At 40.4% G+C, this 22,217-nt stretch overlaps 1 protein-coding gene across 36 annotated transcripts in view; it reads right to left on the reverse strand.

Moving 5' to 3' along the window:
- The window catches only part of RBFOX1 (RNA binding fox-1 homolog 1), a 1,166,109-nt gene that overhangs the window by 690,448 nt on the left and 453,444 nt on the right, over positions 1–22,217 (reverse strand). For 2 of the 36 annotated variants that reach the window (XM_075435961.1, XM_075435947.1), the window contains exon 1: positions 11,644–11,765. The exons of the other annotated variants lie outside the window; for them this stretch is intronic. In XM_075435961.1, coding sequence (XP_075292076.1) covers positions 11,644–11,688 — 45 coding nt within the window. In that variant the 5' untranslated portion in view covers positions 11,689–11,765. Of the gene's footprint in view, positions 1–11,643; positions 11,766–22,217 lie in introns of those variants that run through there. 36 annotated transcript variants of the gene reach the window in all.

Here is a 22,217-nt window from a genome sequence, read left to right on the forward strand (position 1 = left end):
ACATAAAATACACTTCCTAGAAAATTCATAGTGTTGCTAAGGCACACTCTAATTCAATCCTTTCTCCCGGTCATGCAAACCCGTAGAGAGAATGGAGACCTGAAGATAACAGAATCACTGTAAAATATATCCTTTATACCTTACAACTAAAAATCCAACTGTATAGACTCTTTAGAAGGAGATTTTTCTTGTTGCAATATCATTGACAAAAGATTCAAAGTAACTTTTCTTGAACCACTTGTGTTCTTTTTGATGTCTCAGTACTATTTTTCCCTCTGTAATCTCTTTGTGTCTCTTACTAGCCCACACTGTGTCCCATATTTGGGGTACCACAGGTTAAATGTCACACCGTATCAACTCCAAACTTCAAACACCGTAATGTGATTCATTCTTTTGTGCAGTCACGAATAAAAATCTGTCCCAAATGGGGGATGGGAAGAAAGTCCTAGTGAAGTTCCGCTCCTGTGAGTGTCTGAGGTTGTTTAATTTGCACCAGGAAGTCCAGCAGTTGTATGAAACATGACACAAGGTATAACCTACATACTGATGTATCCAGATGTAAGCTTAAAACTGTAAGCGGCGAGAGCACAGACATGTAAAACTACAAAAGGTGGATGTAAACAGTATCCTACCCAGTATTCCTGTCTCCCTCACCATCTGTATTGACAGACTTATATTTTTTAACACTTCTACACAAAAAGAAATTAGAAAAGAAATTATAATTGTAAATATTGAAGATTATTACCATGTTTTTTCAAAACCTTTGCCCATTTGTTACAAGGTACTGCTGTGTATGTTGTGTCTTTCTCGTCAGCATTGCGTGGAGTACTTCCACAAACACGTTTGTTCTTGTTCTCAACACTGTTCTGTCACTGCAGCAGATGGCTTTACATTGAAGCATATGAAAATATTAAATTCTTTATAAACCCGCTGAAGTTTAAAATGCCTGCAAGTATTAAGTATCTTGGCAGATATTTCTTAAATACAGCTATTACAGAATGCTAGTTTTTCCATATCAGTTTCCTATTTGCTACAGCCTATTCTAAAACTATAGTTTTCTTTAAACTTAATTAATAGTAGCATTGCTTCATTCAAAATTATGTCATTTCTAAGCCGAATAGTATGTTTTGCTATTTGTCTGTCCAGGTCAAAACTAATTAGAAAAATCATGGTTAGACACAACAGGGGCTTGCGTCATACCAAAAAGGAGTCTGAAGCACACTGAGACTTTGTTCCCTACTGTTCCTTCTCTGCTATTAAGACAGACGTATTTTCCACAGCAACTGGTAGAGTACTGTCTTCGCAGATTTGATTTCAGTTTCCTCTAACACATCTCCTGTCCTATGCCAAACAAGTTATTGGCTGTAGTAGCTTTGCAAAAAAAAAATTGAGAAAAGAGAGTGTCCAACATGCTTATCCTTCTCACAACGCCTATACTGACTCAAACAACTTCGATTTCAGTTTGCAAACTAAAATTCCCAAGACAAGAACCAATCATGTGCATTGACTGGTTAGGAACATATCCTTTTATTTCTGTCGTCTCCTCATTCAAAGCCTTTTCTGACAGAGGCTCTTGGGTCACATATAGAATGTATCACAGTATCGCAGAATGGTAGGGGTTGGAAGGGACGTCTGTGGGTCACCCAGTCCAACCCCCCTGCCAAAGCAGGGTCACCTACAGCAGGCTGCACAGGACCGCGTCCAGGCGGGTCTTGAATATCTCCAGAGAAGGAGACTCCACAACCTCCCTGGGCAGCCTGGGCCAGGGCTCCATCACCCTCAGAGGGAAGAAGTTCTTCCTCATGTTCAGACGGAACTTCCTGTGCTTCAGTTTGTGCCCATTGCCCCTTGTCCTGTCGCTGGGCACCACTGAAAAGAGTTTGGCCCCGTCCTCCTGACACCCACCCTTGATTTATAAGCATTTATAAAGTCCCCTTCTCAGCCTTCTCTTCTTCAGGCTGAACAAGCCCAGCTTCCTCAGCCTCTCCTCACAGGAGAGATGCTCCAGTCCCCTCATCATCCTCGTAGCCCTCCGCTGGACTCTCTCCAGTATCTCCTCATCTTTCTTGAACTGGGGAGCCCAGAACTGGACACCGTACTGCAGATGAGGACTCACTAGTGTAGAACACTAGATAGGAAATAGCACAGCAGAACCTTTCTGGCCCCAAGGCACTCTTACACTTCTTAAATAGTAAAAATAAGTTTCAACTGCTCTAATATGTTCTGTGTAATCAGCTTTGTATTCATAAACTTTAATGTTATGTCATTAATAGAAGATGGGAAAGTTTGTGCAGTTGTCATGAGAAAAAAATACTTTCTATAAATGAAGCAGAAGTATATTCAAAATAGTTTAGTTTAGATTATACATTTGTATTTTAAATTCTAAATGCAATACTAAAAGAGTAAGGGAAGCCCTCATACGTAATACAGAGGTAATAAGAGTTTATGTAGAACCTGTTCTCTAAATGCATCCAATTCAAAGTATATTACAGCTGCCTTAACCCTTATTGAGAGGATTATTTAGCAATTCCATAAACGTAGACCAAGAATTTTTCTCAGAACAAAGTGGTAAACTCATACAAGTTTCACCAGCAATCACACTGTTACAAGATGAAACACTTGCAAGGGGTGCTGGGAGCAGGGATTGCAGAGGTGCACACCTCTCATTGCACCCTACTTCAAAACAAACAAACAAAATTGGCCCAAAAGAAGATCCTGGATTTTATCAGAAACTTTGCAGAACTCCAGTAGTTTCTGAAATCCATTTCCTGGGAAAATACTTTCTATTGATTCATTGCCTTACCTTCCAGAAGTGTAAAAACAGCAAGAGGTCAGATTCCGAACTTTGTTAAAAAAAAGGTATCTTGGTAGACACACGAGAGACATCCACCTGCTGAATGGGAAAGAACTTTGGTTTTGAGAAGGAGTACACAGAAACGCAAACACGTTTTGTCAGTTATAAATTAATTCTATAGTAGGTCTTTACATACAAAGGCATGCAGCTGCCTTTTTCTGACATCTGCTTTTCCACCTTTCCTAAAAGCTTCCAGTGATAGAAATCCCATAATCTTCCTAGCTCATCTAATTAAATATTAAGTATCCTTACTATCAGGAAGCCTTTCTAATGCCTAATCTAATCTTCTTTTGTGTACTTTAAGCCCACAGCTTCACATCCTACTCACTGCAACACAGAGCAGAACACATCAATGCTGTTACATCCAATTGCATGTAAGATCTTGTTCCTTTAAACAAAAATGCAGTCTACTGTCTGCAAAGTTGAAAGATCAAATGAAACATTTGTTACTAACTCAAATTAAACCCAAGCATTTTGGCAGTTCTACATCATGCAGGGAAATAAAATTTCTCACTGGGGAAAAAAAAGGACAATTCCTTTTAAAATACCAAAAGGAAAGATGTCAAAGTTGTAATGCCTTCTTCCTTCTTTTTTTTTCCATCTTTCCAGTTTTCTTCAAATATTGACAGAAATTCTTGATTTGTTAAAATAACTAAAAAGGCTTTGTTGTTACCTAACTGTCCTCCCCACCCCCAGTGAAATAACTGCCTGAAAAAAATTGCTTGGATCCAGTTGGAAATTCACAGTCTTTACGCTTCACAGACATAAAGATTTGGAGGAATAAACATATACATTCTGTGTGCCATTTTTAAAGATAATTTCCCATACGAGTCTCAAATTCCTCATCCATCTTTGTCTTCTGTTATCTTAACAGGCACAATGCCCTTGGCTCCTCCATAGTGCTAAAAGCTGAAGAAAACCAGCACAGCCCAACCCACCTCACTTCTACGAATGCACATGACCGTCTGCCGGAGTCACGTATTCACAGTGTATGATCAGGTGAGGTCTGCATCCTCTGCTTTTCTTGGTCTACCCTATAGCCAAAGTCAAGCTACAGACTAGCCAATGACTCACAGTTATTTGATACTATCAGTCATTTAGCTGTTCATTACCTAAATAGTTTATTACAAATTTCTGGAACAGATTTGCATCATTTTCTGTAGGTACATTTATCTTCCAGAACTGCAGCAGCATTTTCCCTTTTATCGCTGTTGTGCTTTACCCTCAGTTCTGAGCCGCTGAAATCACCCACTGCTCGCCGGGTCCACCCAGCTGACAACCCAGGCTCACGGGATGATACAGGCTGGAAGGAGGTTATCCACAAACAGTTCTTCAGACCTTCTTGGCTATACCCCGCCAAGTGCAGAGGTGCTACACTGGTCAAGTAGAGTATGATGGCAGCATCACCCCCCAGCCCTGCTCCAAAAGACTTGTCTTCCAAACCCTGGTCTTGCACTTCTCTCCCCATGCTCGTCCTGCGAGGTTCTGCTGACAGGCTAAATGTACCTAGTAATTATTACTCTGAGAAACTCTGTAAACCAAGCGCAGGCAGAGCTAATCAACTCTTGAATGTATGAGCAGAAGCATTTAACTTTTATCTTTTTATGAGACAGATGCTCACACACACGCTTCTGCATATACACACTTCTATAAAGGTATAATAGGTTCTGAATAAAAAATTCTAGTAGACTTCAGCAAACAATAAACCTCACAACGTCTGCCTGAAAGAAACCCAGTAGGCAGCTTAGAGATCTCCAGTCAGCTGTGAGAACCACAGTCTCAAATGTCTAACAATAATCATTATATAATGTTGATTGTATTATAAATCATGGTCAATATTTGGCTTCAAATCATTAGTTAAACTATTTGAACTCAATGTTTTTAATTAAATGCAAAATGTTGAAAAAGCATGCCTTAGATTAAAAGTAAAGATTCCCACACCAAATAATAACTAGAAAGGGTTGAACCAAAATGCAGAAATTAAAACATGCGTGGGACATAAACCTGAAGTCTGAATTGGAATTTCTGTCATAAAAGTCTGCCGCTGGGAGAAGGAGAACCTTTTTTTCTTCACATCCACTGAGAACATGAAACTCTAAGGTCACCTGCAGCATGGGAGACATTCATTTGTCTGGCAAAACCAAACTTCTCAGGACAGGACAGACAGTTAAGCACTGGAACAGCTAGTCTGGGGAGTTAACAGAATCTCCCTTATTGACAGTTTTTAAAGATTAACTGGATGTCTATCACATATGACACTTGTAAAGATGATCCTTTCAGGGAGTAGGGCAGGACTCGACAATGTGGAAGAGCGGTCCTCTCCACTACTGTTTTACTGTGATCACCAAATACCTCATTTTAGCCTCAGGATGGAATTGTCTTCAGTACTTGCTCAGGTATGTGTAGGTAAAAATGAGTGAAAGCAGAATCACTGTACTGCCTCCCCTTTTCAGAACACCTTGCCCCAGGTCTGAATCGCAGGAATTAATTAGAAGAAACTCTAACAAACATGCTGCTTCTATTAATTAGAAGAAATACTAACATACAAAGAGGCTGAAGCTTTACTCTCTTTTTCATTGTTCAGTAATTAACAGCTGCTACAGGAAAAGCGTGTGAGATAGCAGCTGTACAACACGGTTGATGTTTGTTATTTGCACTCACTCATTTAAAAAGATTGCTGCTTTTTAGTTAGGGCAGCACTCGACACATGGAGTTTCTCCTCCTACAGGATGTGCAAGGATTGCGCAGGAGCTCAGTCCACTGTACCTATTGCCTACCCAACAGACGATCAGCATCCCTGTGCACGCTCTTTGCAAAGCTTCATTTCACTGACAGTTCACCAACTGTAACGTATGTCAAGGCTGCGCTCTTCTCTGACCCCAGTTTCCCAGCTCTGAAGACCACCCTCAAGTCACCATATTAAGAACGGGTGCAATCAGGGAACCGCAGCTACCACACAGAGATGGTGAAACACTCTCGTCTTATGAGCAAAATCTGGGCAAACAGAAGTTCTGCTAAGCTGTTAGATGGCTGAGATTAATTTGATTTGCCTATTCTCGTAATTATAGATACTTGTTGGAGAGATGGAGACATCTTGAAAATACAATTGAAAGTAAATACATTAAAATACTCGATGCCATTCTTAATGTCTTCCTTTTCCTTCCTGTTGTAGCTCAAAGACAGAACTAGCATGAAGAAAAAGGCTCATACTTTCAAATATGAAAGTCAAAATGGAATTAAGTTGATTCCCATGGCTTCTTTGTTGGTAGAAAGCTCGGTCTGCCACGGTTGGATTTGTGACTCTGGCGACACTGGGAAAATCTCTCAACTGGATTGAAACACCATTTGAAATGAGATCTGGTTCTGAGACGATTTTGCTCCCTGGCAAAGGCAGCGGTATCCTGCTTTCCCTGGTAAGGGTCAAGATCAGTGCAGGATTACAGCCTCATGTGCCACCGGCTTAGCTGGCAAGATGGACAAATGGGACATCATGCCACTGCTCATCACACAGACCTTATTAATAAATACATGTTTCAAAAATATCAAAAGCTTTCAAATGAAAACATTAGATGATACCAATTTTCAGTCTAGTCTTGCAAAACATTCTAACAAAAAAATTAACGGTTAGAGGTTCCTCTGTAGCATAACCAAACAGCAAACTTTCCCTGCATACAGTGCTGACAGCAGACGTATTCTTCTGAAAAATGAATCTCTTCCTTTTACACGCACCACTTGTTGATATCACACATTAAAAGGCACATTAAATAAAAAAACAGAGGCCAGAGCTGAACTGCAGTCCCCAGGACTACAATACCACAGGACACGTTGTCTCAGAAAGGTGAAGTGATTTCAAAAGGTGAACCCTTGATGCTGCCATGAAAACATACAAGTGATGGAAAACAGTACAAAAGCAAAGCGCCATGATACTCCATTAGGGCTTGATCTAAATGTCATGTTCTCAGAAGACCTGCTCCAGTGCAGCAGGAGTTCTTCAAAACCACCGCGTCTCATCTGACATGGCATAATTCCCTGAAACGATGCTGGTTTTGTTAAAGCACCACGTGATAGCACAAGTTCTCCACAGCAAATAACTCCCCACATAGGCAGCAGTGATGCCTCTCATTTTGCTTTGCTGTAATACGTTGCTTCAGTTAAAGTACAGTGCCATTAGATTCAGGCTGATTAGTAGTCAGAAACAAGTCCTCATATAAACTACAATTTACTAACCCAAAAAAAGGATCAAACCTCATTCCTGGAGTACTATTATTCACGTAATCAAAAAGTTCAACTTTAACAAGGAAACCGTTTCGGTTCAGAACGCATACGCAGCTGCCCGGAAAGCGCCACAGCCCCAGCAGCCAGAACAACCCCCGGCTCCAAGGCTGGGAGGTTGTCCTCGGCATTTTACATCACGCTCCAAGATACAAGCAGTGAACCGATCATCTTTGCTAAAGCTCTATTCAGGCTCAGACTGGTCCAACAGTCATCAGCACCAAGCCTCACATGTGGTTACTTTCCTCCCCTTTTCTACCCAGCTAAATTTGCAATAATGACTAGATAGGAAGTTTGCTTAAACTCACCGAAAATCAAATATATAAAAACAAACGCACAAAAAAATGGATCCTCTGGCCTTCCACGTGAAAATTTTGGTCAGATTTCTGATCATCTTTAGCAAAATCCTATTTTTATCACATATTGAATATTAATTAAAAGAGATTCTTTTATTAATTCCTAAATATTTAACCAATCTGGTTTTAATTATCTCTACCAAAATGCAGGTACATAAATGAGTAGCGGCTGAACTCCAGGTATACTAAACTGCAGCAAATCTTACTGTTTGCTTCTCCTGAGAACAAAAATATTTAAATAAAAACTGAAGGTGCAAATGCAAAGCAAGAGGATTTTCAAGAGTTTCCGGGGTTTGGAGGTGTACTTTTTTGTGTGAACACCTGACAGAAAAAGAACGTTTTGAAGTTTTTATGTATCCAAAAAAATACTTGAAGCATATTAAGTCAAGGCAGTAAAACTGGGCTTTTTGTCACGTTTAATTGCTTGAATTCATAACCTAGTTTTGCTGAATCTGGATGTTGCTGCTGACTTCAGCAGTTTCTCCATTTTAGTACTTTTAAAAAAGTTTGTCTGTGTCTCCCTGTTTGTGAAAGGCAACTAATAAGCCTCTGTGATACTATGGCGGTTTTTTAAGTGTTCCCGACAGTCAGAAAAACACCACTCTTCGGAAGCCTTTTTGCTGTGCATGCTATCTGTAATTAACTATGGAACAGAAATAGTCTCTGACTGCAGCCTGGTGGAAGAAGCCATACTGTGCTTTATTTTCAATGACAAGGAAGGGAAATCGCAGCATTTGCAATTTCACGTGGTTAACTGAAATCAGCCGCAGAACAGGTACGATGAAGACAAACAGCAAGCAGAAATGCTTACGCTCTATTCCAGTCCCCCAGAGCAAACGCAGTCTCATGCTGTCCAAACTGAAGTGCAAGTAAAATAAGAGTAGTGAATGTACAATGTTACTGAAGATGGCAACTTTGCAACATTCCTTAACATCTCCATTTGACACCTTAAAATTAGAAAAAACAGGAAAAGAAAAAGACTTCTTCCTACAAGTGCAGAACTCGTGGCTGACAAGAGATCTCAGGCTACAAAATAAAATTTTCTTCACAGACAAATTTAGAAAGAAATGCTACCAGAAAAGAGTCTGTTTGTCACTTACACATTTCTTTCTTTTCACTAACCTAGCCGTCTGGTATTTCGCCCAAATGCAATCCCACAGCATTTAATTTTCAAGGAAAACATATTTATGATGCAGCTTTTCAAATGCAAAGCCTGCATTTTTCTTCCATCTGGTGACTAGGTACTTATGGTACGTCTTGTGTCCAAAAAGGCAAACCTGCGAAAATCCATCTTCTATAGGTCAGTGTATGCTACTGAGCTTGTTATTTCGTGACAACTCCATTTATGAGAACACTTCCTTTGTAACATATTCCAAAACAAAATTAAAGGCAGATAACTTTTCTAAATTGATTTGTAGATGGATTGAAAATAGGACTATTTATGGTAGAAAAAACAGTTCTGAAAATTAAACCTTATTCTCACACAAAGTTAATATGTTTCAAAAGTTCTGCTTAGTTCCTAGGAGACGCTGTAATTTATATCCAAGTCTTAAAATATACATAAAAAAACCCCAAAACATTGAAAAATCATCTGAGGTAATCAAGTCCCTCTGTAGTCCTTGTTCTTGTCTCTAAATTCTGGAAACATGCTCCCTTGTGACATAATCACTCAAAGAAAAACTCCAGAATCCGCATCACAGAAGTCATCTACAAAAAACTTCACTTTAGTAGGTTCGAGTCATCTTAAAAATAACTCCTTCTTAGCATGTTACTTGCTTAAATTAAAATATGAAGTAAAATTTAGACAAGATATTTTCTATGGTTAACATTCTCTATACATTTTCCCCCCTGGTTCACTTTTCTTGGTGTTTTTTCACAATTACTGCCACAATAACTTAAAAGCAAGAGTTAATCATATTTCTCCTCCTTTCCAGTCTGATGCTCCATTTGCCATTTCTAACATATTTATCTTAAAAAGATTTTATTAACGTTTAATAGTAATATTTTTCATGACTATAGAAGTTGTCCAAACTTCCAATATTATACTTCAGAACATTTTTCTAGACCTTTTAAAGCATTTAGAATGCCACAAAGCTTATCACTGAATAAATCAATTTATTGCTGGTTCCTGGAAAAGTTTTGTGTTCTATCAGCAAAACTGAGACCCTATGTGAAAGTTTTATCACAAAAAAGACAAACAATTCCATGACAAGAATACTACTGAATCAACTGGTTTGAAGTTAGAAAGACTGAATGTAACACCTTGATGCATCATAACAGTGAAGTTGTTTCATCCACCTATTGTTCTGTTATTCTGATTTCAAGTATTTATTCATGCAGGAGTAGGTAAAAACATAAAGCTCAACCTTCCTAAAACTGTGCTTGGAAAGGGGTATAACTAACTCTCCCTACACTGATGCCGAGGTATCAGTGTACTGGATGTTGAGACAGCACTGACTAATTAAAACCTCTTGCCCACATGTTAAAGGGAAGGCAATGCAAGATATTGTATGTGTACAACATCTAAAACACCAAGAAATCTGGTGCTGCTTTAGGAAGCAAAACTCGGAAGCAGGTAATCAACTCCCTGACAGATATATAGGTTTAAAGGAAGCAAAGCTGACGATTGACAGAGACCTTCGCAGAGCAGCACATATAAAGGATCCAAACCAAAAGTTCACTTTGTTTCCATGAAATGATTCCAACACGAATGCAGTGACAACATGTACCACTACCGCTCCTGCCGCAGACAAGGGAATGCTGTTTACCTACAGTGCTCACTTTTCCAACATCAGCCTCACTGGCATGTTCAAAAAACTGATCAACAACATGAATACTAAATGTGTAAGAGCCATAATATGAACAAAATATCAACACATTCAAACTTTCCACGTGTCTATTGCTTTGTTTTAGAAATACATATGAAACAAACGTACTGTACATAAGCTGAATTTTTAAGTATTTCATAAGCAAAAATAATTGTGAACTTTCTCTTTAATACTTCTATAAATCTTAATTCGTTCTGTATCAAGACCAAATTCCTTACCACTACAAACCTGACAAGTACAAAGATTGTTTGGATCTTACTAAATTCCTGAATATCCATCTCAATAAAATACCTGAGGGGGAATTTAATGTACGGTCCTGCAAGCAATGTGATTTCACGGTGCCTAAGCCGCTAACCAAACCCTCGCTGCCTGCAGTGCACAGAGCCCAGCTCTCCACTCCCAGACTGTGCCACAGGCTCCCACACGTGACACCAAGCCTTTTAAAAAATGTGATACTCCTATTCAGACTATGGAAGAGATTCTTTTTTTAAAGCTAGCAAAACCCACTTTTCCTACTCCCCTCAACATTTTTGCCACACGTTGATGTGTGTGGGTTTTTTTAAAGCAAGAAAATTGCTGAATTCATTCAAAGTATTTAAATCACTCTGCAACTGCATCCAGCTGGCAACTGATAACGCATTTTTAAATCCCAGTCTTTTCCACTCTGTTTCTGCTTTTTAAAATGGATATACATATACACGGATCCTTAGCCACATTCATCTGTATGTTTAAGTTGTATTTATTAAGAAAATGTTGCTGTTGTTTTATCCCACATATTTTAACAAGTACAGTAATAAAACTTCAAAATCCTCATATAAATTGTGTTTTCTAACATAGTGATGTTACGCCGATAATGTACAGCTACCCTACAGCTAAACCAGCCACCGGTTTGTTCAGGAGCCCTGTAAACTGGCTACTGAAAGGCAATAATTCCTGACAAACCCACTGCTAATGAGATTCCTGCCGTATTTCATACCAATGCTAACGCACATCCCATCAAAAGAAACTTAACGAGCGTTTTGCAAGCGAAGTTCACACAAACTTCAGCCAGCCCCAGGGGAAGGACAAACCCTCCCCCACTGGTGTACCTCCCCCCGCCGATCCCACGCCCCGCAGTCCCGGGGAGAGGCGCGCAGCCCCCCCCCCGGCGCCCCGCTCTGCCCGCGCAGCCCGCAGCTCCACGTCGACCTGGCCGCGTTGGCACTGGGCAGTCGCTGCCCGGCGGCTGCACACCGGCGGCTGCACACCGGCGGCCCGCATCCCCCCCAACCCAGCCGGGGGCGCGGGGTCGCTCACCATCACCGGCAAAGGCTCCGCAGCCGCCGCTCCTTACCTGCGGGGCAGCTCCCGCGCCTGAAATCAGCTGCCGAGCCCGCATCCTGCCGCCGCGCCGGGAGGAGCCGGGAGGGGCCGGGAGGAGCCGCGGCCCCGGCGAGCGGCACCCCCCGCTCCGGGCACGCCCCCCCCCCCCCCCCCCGCGGCCCCGGGAGAGAGGGCGGGCTCGGCGCTCAGCTCCGCAGGGGCGGGCCGTGCCGCGCCCCCCGACAGCCCGTGAGGGAGCGGGGCACCCGGCACGGCCCACGCTGCTGCCGCTGCACCCACGCTGCTCGCAGCGTCCGTGGGACGGTGCTGGGACTCCCCCCGCGCCGCCACCTCAGCGCCCTGCTCTGCCCCCCTCCCCGTGCCGCGCAGCACACGCGTGGGATGAAGGCGCCGCGGTGTACCCGTGGGGAAGCGCAGCTCCACACCACCGCCCTGCGCGAAGGGAAGTGGGGCAGGGGGAGCGCGGGGTGCCGTCCATCATCCATCTATGGCGTGTCTTTGTGTACGTAGCAGTATCAGATACTTCTGAAAATGTCAGACCCAGTGCGAAAGTTCGTAGGGCTTCACTATTCTGATCAATCTCACGTAAACAGAATGGTTAACACTTGTTACATAAGAAGTTTCACCAAAATATTTAACCTAAATGGTCAACACTTTCTTTAAGAATCACAATATTTGCAGACCAAGTTCCTTTCCAGACAAAGACTGGCTGGAGCTGAAGCCAAAGCCAAGCACCTTCCGCGGAGATGGCAGCCATGGACCCACTCATGGAGCAAATCTGTTTGTTTCACAGACACAAAAAACTGCACAAAAGCATTGCTTATGCCGCACCAAATCAGTTATTTCAAAGTACATCTATTTATACAACTGGAATTATAAACTGCAAACCAATAACCACTTACACAAACGTAAAAAATTCTCAGGATACCGCTCAGAGGACTTCTCTAATTCTATGAAATTGTTTTCATACTACACATCCTATGTCTCAAAAAAAATGAAAAGTTCAGTAAAACATATTTCAATGTTGATCATTATTCTACAATCAAAAAGGAGAATTATTTCTATCAATCATTCCCTTTTTGAAACGACTTGCATATACAAGTCAATTTGCCCTCGGTTTTGGCAGAACTGGAGAGCCAAAGTTTATTTTGGTCCTGTGAAAAGTGAAAATACACAAAATACTATTAGATTCAGATTCAGACTTCCAAAGGTCTTCCTTGTTTTGAAGTTTTTATTGTAGTCATGCTCACCTTCTCAGCTGAAGGGAAACGACAGCTGTCTGCCTAGACAGAGCAAGGGCCGATGAAGGCGTGACAATTCACAATCAGGCAGAAGTGCATAATTTAAGCAGCAGAATGTTGTGAGGGCTGGGTGACCATTGGGCCGACAGCCACGCCAAATCCCAGGGTTCACATGGGCTTATTATTGCGTGGCCTTGACCAATTTATTCATCTCCTCAGCTTTCCCTCTTGTAAATTTAGAGTAATAACACTGACACTGCCTATATCTGCTATCTCTTACTTCTCAGGAGGGCTCTGAGGATTAACCACCCTACAGTGCTCTGAAAAGGAATAAACACTTACTGCTAGGCCAGAGCTGCTATGTTTCAGAGCCTTAAAGCACCAAAATACCAGAATTTCCAATTAAACCAACGTGTGTCTAAACACGGATGAACTAAAACACAGCAATTACTAAAACACCATCTCCTACCGTTCACAAACAACAAAGTCCCACGGCTTGGCTTACAGTTCTGTTACTTCAATCTGATTTCAACCTCCGCCCATTCTTAGTGTGAAGCTCAGTATTACGTTAGAAACCGCACCAGCAGCAATCGCCACTGCTATTCCCCAAAACCACCCTGTGCAGGGCAAGGCCACCTCGAGTTCAAGCAGTCAGGAAACCCCACTGTTAGCGCTGGCCTGATGGTTCTGGCCTTGGCGGTACATCGGGGCATTCAAACAGGGGACCAGCAGTTCTGCCAGATGCTACGTGTGGTACTTCTTCAGAGGGCTGCAACTGTTCAAGTAATGAAAAAGAGTTTAAACTAATTAACTGTCTCATTAGCAATAAATGGGGGGGAAGCACTGGCAGAGAACACACTGCTGCAGCATTCACAAAGTTGTGGCAACGATCAGATGATCAATCAAAATAAGAGTCCGAATCTCTACATCCAACTTAAAAAAACAGAAAACCACAAAGTCCCATTTCAATGTGTAGAACTAACTTGATTAAAAAACTGTATACATTTATACATTCATTTTCACCACCCACTAAATAGTCTTTTGGTCTTCTGATTGTTTCTTCCACCTCACATACGAGCAAGAAAGAAAATTCTTTAAATATTCTAAAGGCCAAATGACGCCACCGCTTGTCCTTGGACCACTGCACAGGGGTTTGCAGAACCCTACCTGGGATGCCATCCCCTTCTTTGGCAGCACGGATGCTTCAGCAGCCTTGTGCGGAAGAATGCCCATTGGAGCAATAATGTTTACAGAGCAGCACCAAGACCAAGAGTTAAACTCCTGGTGAAGTGATCAGCGGGACAAGCACAAGCTGGAGTTAGAAATCGCAACAGGGAAGAGAAAGTTCTTGCTACGGTTCAGCTACTGGAGATCCTTGTAGTGACTTCCTTATACACATACGTTCTGTCATGGGGAAGGCATCTCTCTAACCTTTGTTCCTTCCACTGTACTTGCAGGGACTAACATTAATTAACTGAAATACTACTGTGCTGGCAGTGCCTGTTGAAGTTTCTGTAATTCCAGATTTCTATCCTTTTGACTTTTTCAAACAAATCTTTTCAAAGGATTTACTGAATAGTACAGAAGAGTGTCATCACATTGTCTCACGTTACATCAGAAGTTCTAAATAAATTGAGTTGTTTACGATCTAAGCCCTTACATCCTTTTCTCCTTAAAAAAGGGAGCGTTCTTCTCCTGAATTCTCCACTTCACAAAGAAAACTACTTCACAGAGAAACAGACCAAAGTCACTACTGGCAAAGTAGGTGCCTTTTAGTGAATGCTGTGGCTTGTTGGAGTTTTTTAAAACTGCTCCAAAGGTGTACGTGTCCTACCAGAAAGCTTCCAGCTGAAAATCTTCAGTGTGTCATTGGTGTAGTTTTAATTTTTTGAACTAAGTTTGTGTACTATGAGAACTATTAAAAAGCAAGGTAATCTTTGAAGGGAAATGGGAGGAAAATGAAGTTTGTTAAAATGCAAAAGTAGCATTTCCAGCAGAAGGTTTTGCAAATACGTTTTACACAAGATGCTGAAACGTGGTTTAATCTTTAATGCATTTATATGTCAAACACATGGGGGCTCTCCATGCCTGACGGAGTGCTGCTGAAATGAGGGCTTTCTACACACCATCTGATGATCCGGCAGCAGTACAGAAGGTAAGCCTAATGAAGCATCTTCAGATGGAAAAGTATCATGCGATTTATGATCAACATGCTGCAGTTTTATTCCAAAATGGTTTATGGTTACCCTGCGTGAGTCTGAGGGAGATGACCGACATGTTAGGAAACACAACATCAATCATGTCACAATCCTAACGAGGCAATCGAAGATCAAGGAAACTTAAATCTGAGAATTCATCATGTTACACTGATGGTAAATATAATCTTTCAGAGAGAATCCAAATGATAAGGATTTTTAAACCTGAACAATCAAAAGAAATACATCCAGAAAGCACAAGTTTTCTCTCTACCAAGCAGGATTTACAATGTTCTCCAGGGGCCAGATCCTGCAAGCATCCACAATATTGCTAACTTTACGAGACCAATTGCAAGAGTACACAAAAATAAGTGGGTTTAGCATTACACCTACATACGGGATGTTCAAAAGAATCAGTCATATAAAGTACTAGGTGTTTTCACAAATTATTTTTCTATATATTCAAAAAGTCAGTATTTTTTCTTTAGAGCCTTGCTCTCAAATAGTATCTATAAAGAATTTTTAAATGTCATTCTGTCTATCTGAAAGGCTGCATTTTGCATGATCCGTTGGTGGTGTCTTTTTGAAGGAGGTGTACTGAAACCTACACCACTGATGTCTCCTGAATGTTCCAGTATTGTTCTGGCTACACACGCAATTCTAGTAGTTCACAAATCGGGTCACTTCTATGTTGTAAGTGTCCAAAGGCATGCACTTCTGCTGTAACGCTAAATGCAAAACTTCACAAAATATTAAATGAAAAAATCTATTTACTATCTTTATGTAACAAAATCATGCCTAATCTCATTTGGAGACAAGTGTAAGAAATCAAGCACCATCAGTAAAATAGTAATAGGAACATTATTTCTGTGCAATTTTGATGCAACTAAACTAGTACTAATCTGATTAAAGTTACTTCAAATCAGTAAAATAGTAAGAGGAACATTACTTCTTTGCAACTTTGATGCAACTAAACAAGTACTGATCTAATAAATGTTACTTCAAATCTTGCTGCAAAACAAGTTTCTTGGATAAATGCTATGGAAGTTGTCATAAAAATAACAAGTCATCCCCGTAGTCACCCCCCCTAAAAGCGCCCAAACACATATTCCATGGGACAGTGATTTTTCTAGAGCTACAGCTGCTTAGCAGATCATGTTCAAACAATAACTCATCTGAACACCTAAAATAAAGCAAAATTTCTGAAGACTCATCAGATCAAGGAAAAATATGTATCTCATCTTTCTCAAGTATAAGGAAAGCACAAAAAAACAGTTCTCAGCAGCATTCACTTTAAGGCTATCAACTCTTTTTTTCAGAGCGTTGCAATGTTTAATGTGAAGCATATGATAATAACGCATCTAGCAACGTGAAGAAGAAACAGGTCTCTTGAAAAGTCTTGAAGCAAGATAATTCCTTCTGTGTGTTATGTATAACATATTCACAACCCTGCTGACATGTTAAACTGCTCCCAAAAAATGACATTACGAAGGCAAATAAGATTTCAGCTTGAACAAGGATTACTAGTTAAGGCTGCAACATGGACTTTGAACACTTCACTATATATTCCCCTCCAAGGCAATCTGGATCCACTTTTAGCTGTTATTCACAAACAAATTACAATTCTTTCTTTAGTAACATTTAGAAAACACAATTTTTTTTCTGTGTTGCTAATTCAAAATGTCTTCCAATTCTGCAATCTTTTTGTACTTCACAAAGCATTACTGCAAATTGTTTCCTCAGTAACACTGCAAGAGGGTACTTTGTCTGGCGAGCCGCATGACCAGGAAACTCCGTGGCGACACTGCTCGCCACACCAGCGCAAGAGGAAATGTAAAAACACAAAGGAAGGTATCTAAAACGTCTGGAAGTGCAACTGCCTGCCATTGTGAATCATTCTGTGCAAGGTGACTTTCAAAATTATAAACTACAGCCGACTCCACAGAACAGGACCTCTGAACGCTGCTCACAACACCAAATCCAGTTAACAGAAAACCTTTGCCAGCCCCAACTGGGAGTCACCGAGGGGCCACCAAGGCCTCTGCTGGTCATCCTTTGCGGCACACGCACTCAGAGGAGCTGGAGTTTGGACCTTTCACTCTACCTTCACTTCCCGAGTAAAACATCATGAGCACGACCCCATATGAGACAGGTGTGAGCCTGACGTGTTGCCTGCATGTACAGGCAGTGATTTGAGGAAAGAAAACAGAATGACGGGCAAGTTACTTAAGAAACTTCTAGAAATTTTTTGGCCAAGAAAGTGGGCGGAGAAACACTCCTCCTGGGCAAATCTGTGGGGCGTATGGAGGTACAGTTCTGCTGAGAAATTGGGTAAATTTGTATCTTCCATTCTTAGTTGATGGCAAATAAACAGCTGTATTTACTTTTACTCAACCTATTTACATTTACAGACATCTCCAGATTGCAAACCATCCCAATGATACTTTCATCACTAACATTAGGTGAATGACATTCCGACTAAAATGCATGCTAATATTTAAATATCTTTATAAATATAGGATATAAAGCACTGCAGGGACTGTTGATTGACATATTTCAAACATACTTCCACCATTTAATGTAACACAATCTCACCAATGCCACAACTGTGTATGCTATCAGGTGAAAGGAAGAGGATGGGACCACCTCCAGCTCAGCTACTGTGGGCCTTCTCTCCTTTAAAGTCATGTTGGCACAGAGAATGTCACAGCTTGTGGACGCAAGCAACCACTTGCTTCTGCTCATCTGTGGCTCAACACAGTTGACTAATTAATTTTTTAAAGTATTCGAGATGTGACACTTCATATACGGGATTGAATACAGATTAGCATTACAATAATGACAAAGCTTTTGTAGCCTCAAATTTGTCTTCTTCCAGCAAAGTTCCCTTTAATGTGCAAATGAACGATGCCACTACGTATCTAGAAATAAACAGGCTCATTATGGTCATGACTTGTCATAGAGGCAGGCATTCAGAATTATATTAACAGCACAAAGTAAGTCGGCAGATAAAGACAGGCTAAATAAAAGATACATAGCCAACTGCCTGCTATATACCCAGGTGCCTTCGCATCAGGCGCATCCCAACGTGGCATTATGGAAATCTCCCGCCCCTCAACGGTTTGTACATTGAAGATGCCTTCACAAGTTGCACGGGCCTTCTTGGCCTCATTCGAAAGACAGAACAGGTTTGCCAGACCGAGGGAAAAGAGAACAAAGGGAACACGAACAAAAATTCAAAACCAGCAAAAGCTGGGAGATACGTTCAGAGGAGAGACTGCCCACACCATGAAAATAAAGAAAACGGGGACAGGCAAGAGAGCTGGCTGACGTGGTCAAAACCCTGAAAATAACTCGTCAGTAAAGGGAAACATACTAATTAATTGATTTTTAAAAAAATTAAAATTAATTTAATTTTTTACTTTGCATTCTTTGCAATTTTTAAGACTAACTAAATCAACATGTCTGGAGTCACCTCACACATCACAGGCCACAAAGCGCGAGGCGCAGCGTGCACTGCGGCAGAAAGCACTGCTCCTAGCAACCGGTGCTAAACAGCCGATTCCAAACAGCAGCCTGGGTGCCAGGGCACCTCTGCAGCCAGATGCAAAGATACCTCAGAAACAGATGGTCCTTTCGAGGGATTCACCTGGCCAATGTTCAGTTTGTGGTCCATCAGGGAATGCATACAGGATACTTTATATCAACAACTATATAGAATGTTTCCAAGAATACTTAGGGCACAATATTTAAAAAAAATATCACACATTTTTCTGACAAACTGTGTGGACTTTTGGTGTTAATTTTAGCAGTTTCAATTGGATTTGGTACGGTTGGAAATGTAAGGGGAAATCTGCAGTAATCAGGATGCGACACTCATTAACACTTTCACAAAATACCCACTGGATTTGCATAATGTCTGCACAGATTCACTGGTGAATCTTTAATATGAGATTTCCCTTGGTTTTACTCCTCATTCAGCTCCATTTGCCCTCCCTCTCTCCTTCCACCCCAGTGAAAACTGCTGTAAACAGTTCGTAACAAAGCATAATTAAATGTACTGAATAACTAAAATATACATATAATTACCCCAAAGCTTATATAATTACATATATTATTTTGCAAATTGCAAATGTTTTCCGAGAAATTATTCTGTAAGGGAGCTAAATACTACTTGGATACAAAGGCACTCCAAGTCACCTAATAAATCTGGAGATTTCCAGAGAAATTTCTTATGGCCTGTGTATAAAAAACACCCATGGCACAGCTTACACACAGCACAGTCTGCATGCAAAATACCATTAGAAGAGTCTAGAAAATGGATAAGCCATTGAGGTGGCAAAATATTTCTGATTCTGACAAGCACAAAACTTTAAAATAATTATGCCACTATTAAGGGAGACATTTCTTACTACTGCCAATGCCCGACAATGTGGCAAGACGTAAAAAAAAATCTAGGTCACTTACGTCTTATTTGAGATGAAATACAAGCTTCTCAGGAGTCCATATTTACTATCTATTTTTAGCTGAAATATAGTACCTATTTGACTACATAGACTACATCAACTCAGGCCAAGGCAACACACGCCATTACAGCTGACAATGCAATATGTAATGGGAAGTTCACAATGAAAAAAATGTGGTGTTTTTCTCTTTTGAACTATTTAAAAAAAAAAAGCTTACCAGATTTGTAAATTCCCATTGAAGCTCAGTATTCTGACAATAAAATGTTTTTTGGTTAGCATTGGTTTTAAAACAGGATCCTTCTACAAGAATGATTGTTCTACTGTGTTCAGGATTAACAGGATACATTTAATTTTAAGTAGATTTAGTATGAGATTCAGAATAAAATTTTTAAGTAGAATTCAAATCTTTTCCCTGTCATAAATCCCTGTAAATACACATAAACAACATTTAATTTCTGGTATGCTATACTCAACCCAAACATCTGTGTATAAGATAAGCTTTGAAGTGATTTGAAGAATGTATATGTAACTGAACAGCTGTATCAGACAATGTATTATCTCACTGGCTTGCTATCTGAGCAAATTTATTGACTGAGAGTCTTACTTCATTGCTCCTACTCAACAGATCATTATCTCCCTCTGATATCCCACTGGCACATGAAAGAACTTTCTAAAGGAAAATACAGCCTGACTAAGTCCGAGGGCCAGGAAGCACTGCTGTATTTCTACTTCTGGTTAAATTCAGGTGTTCTTCATGTCTTGTTCTTTACTGAGTAGTGGAAGTATGCCAGGAAGGAACATGCATAGGTGGGGTTCTATTTGTTTTGTGGATTCTTATTAAAGTTAAATTAGAGCATCAGAATTTTGGGAATTTGCTTTTTCCTGCTGAACAACTGTAAATTGTACTGATTTTACTTGAAGTGTAGATACTCCTAATTTTTGAAATTTTCTTTCTGACTACTTTTTATTTGGGTTTTCATTAAAAAAAAAAAGCTCGATGTAAGTGGAACAAAACCTTGTTTTGTTTAGTAAGCAGAATTCTCATTCCAATGCTTTTATACTGCCAAAGCACAACTGAACACAAAGCAACATTAGATGTTGGTAAGCAAAAACTCAAGAAATTTTCTCAGACTTACCTATTTCTAAGTCTTACCCATCACGATAACTATTTGTACCAATACAAAAAAAACAACATGCCTGAAGTAATTTCAATATTCACAATAGCAACAACACACTCTGCGCCACTCCTCAAGTAATTGCCCTTGAAGAATTCAGGAGTGGACTGTTTACGACAGCAAAGCACTCTGGCAGTTGCTGGTTGCAAGACTGCAAATGTTCCACCCAAGACTGTAGGACAAGAAAAATATTAATCAAAAAAGCATTACAGCCTTTCACAGTGTACTAAGCATCCTGCTGTACTTGCACATGAACTTACTGGCCTTGTGACTGAAGTGATGGTTATTCTTGGACAACCACCGTGAAAATAGTTTGTTAGAAAATAGAAAGTCTTTACTTCTAGTTCACTAATTCAGATGGCACAATAATGACTCTTCCGAACACGATTTCTCAAAGCTGTCATATATTTTCCACTAGAGGCAATGGGTGAGAGAGACGCTAACTCTGATTTTGCGGGTGTAATCTTAGACATCAAGGTTATGAATCCTTCCCCCCTCCAATGGCAGAAAGTGAAAGAACTCATTACTTGCAATAGCGAGAGCTCTTTAACCTGGCAATGGCATAAAGATACCAGTCCATGAGTGAGGAGGCATATATAGCTTCTATACATTATTTACAGAGCTAATAAAGAGGTGGCCTGCGTCAAACAGAGCCATGTTCTCCCCTTCCCTCTGTCTAGCACAGTCAGTGCTGGCCACTCAAGAACAGTCCGGTTCGTGGAAACACAGAGCACCAGGAGAGAGGACGCACTGAACTACCCAGCACATGCAGCAGTGCTTCCAGGGGCCAGCCTGGCTGTTTCTGCTTATGGGGCTAATGGTGCTACTAAAGGAAAGACATTCTTCCAAACCTGGAAATGCTGAGTTACACTTTCATCACGATATCATGCTCATGTCCCTGCCCCACACACTAACTTCTACAAAAAACGCTTCTCCAGAGAGATCAGACTTCTTTTTAAAACGACATGAAAAGTCAGCATTACTATTTCATTCTAGTATCATTGTTTTCCCCCTCCTGATTTTACAATTATTGCTCCGGCCAAATGCCACCAAATTCTAGTATGTTCTGAGGCTCAGCTAATTTCATGGCCTTTGCTCCCCTCACTTCTCTTCAACAGAACCCTCAATCTCACCAATCAGAAAATAGTAGTGTTTATACAGCATTTTAGTTTAGGTTTTAACTTTACCTGGAAAAAAAAATGGCATTCAGACTTTGAACAAGAGAGAAGGAAGATAGTGAAAATTCAGGAGACGAGTCAGGGCAACATATTCCGCATTGACTTAAACTGCATAAAGTTAATTTGTGGATATAAAATTTTGAATGAAAATTACAGTAATAATAAAATTGCAAGTCAACTTTATATCCTGTTGCAATAAAATACTACTCAAAGGTTAAGTATGTCGTATGTCACTCTAGTGGAAAGCTAGAAAGAACAAAGAGATTTAGGAGATTAGGCTTATACATAAAATTATATTTCTATATGTGTGATATTTATATATTTATATT

The sequence above is a fragment of the Opisthocomus hoazin genome, chromosome 15 (assembly GCF_030867145.1).
Source record: "Opisthocomus hoazin isolate bOpiHoa1 chromosome 15, bOpiHoa1.hap1, whole genome shotgun sequence".
NCBI classification, from domain to species: domain Eukaryota; kingdom Metazoa; phylum Chordata; class Aves; order Opisthocomiformes; family Opisthocomidae; genus Opisthocomus; species Opisthocomus hoazin.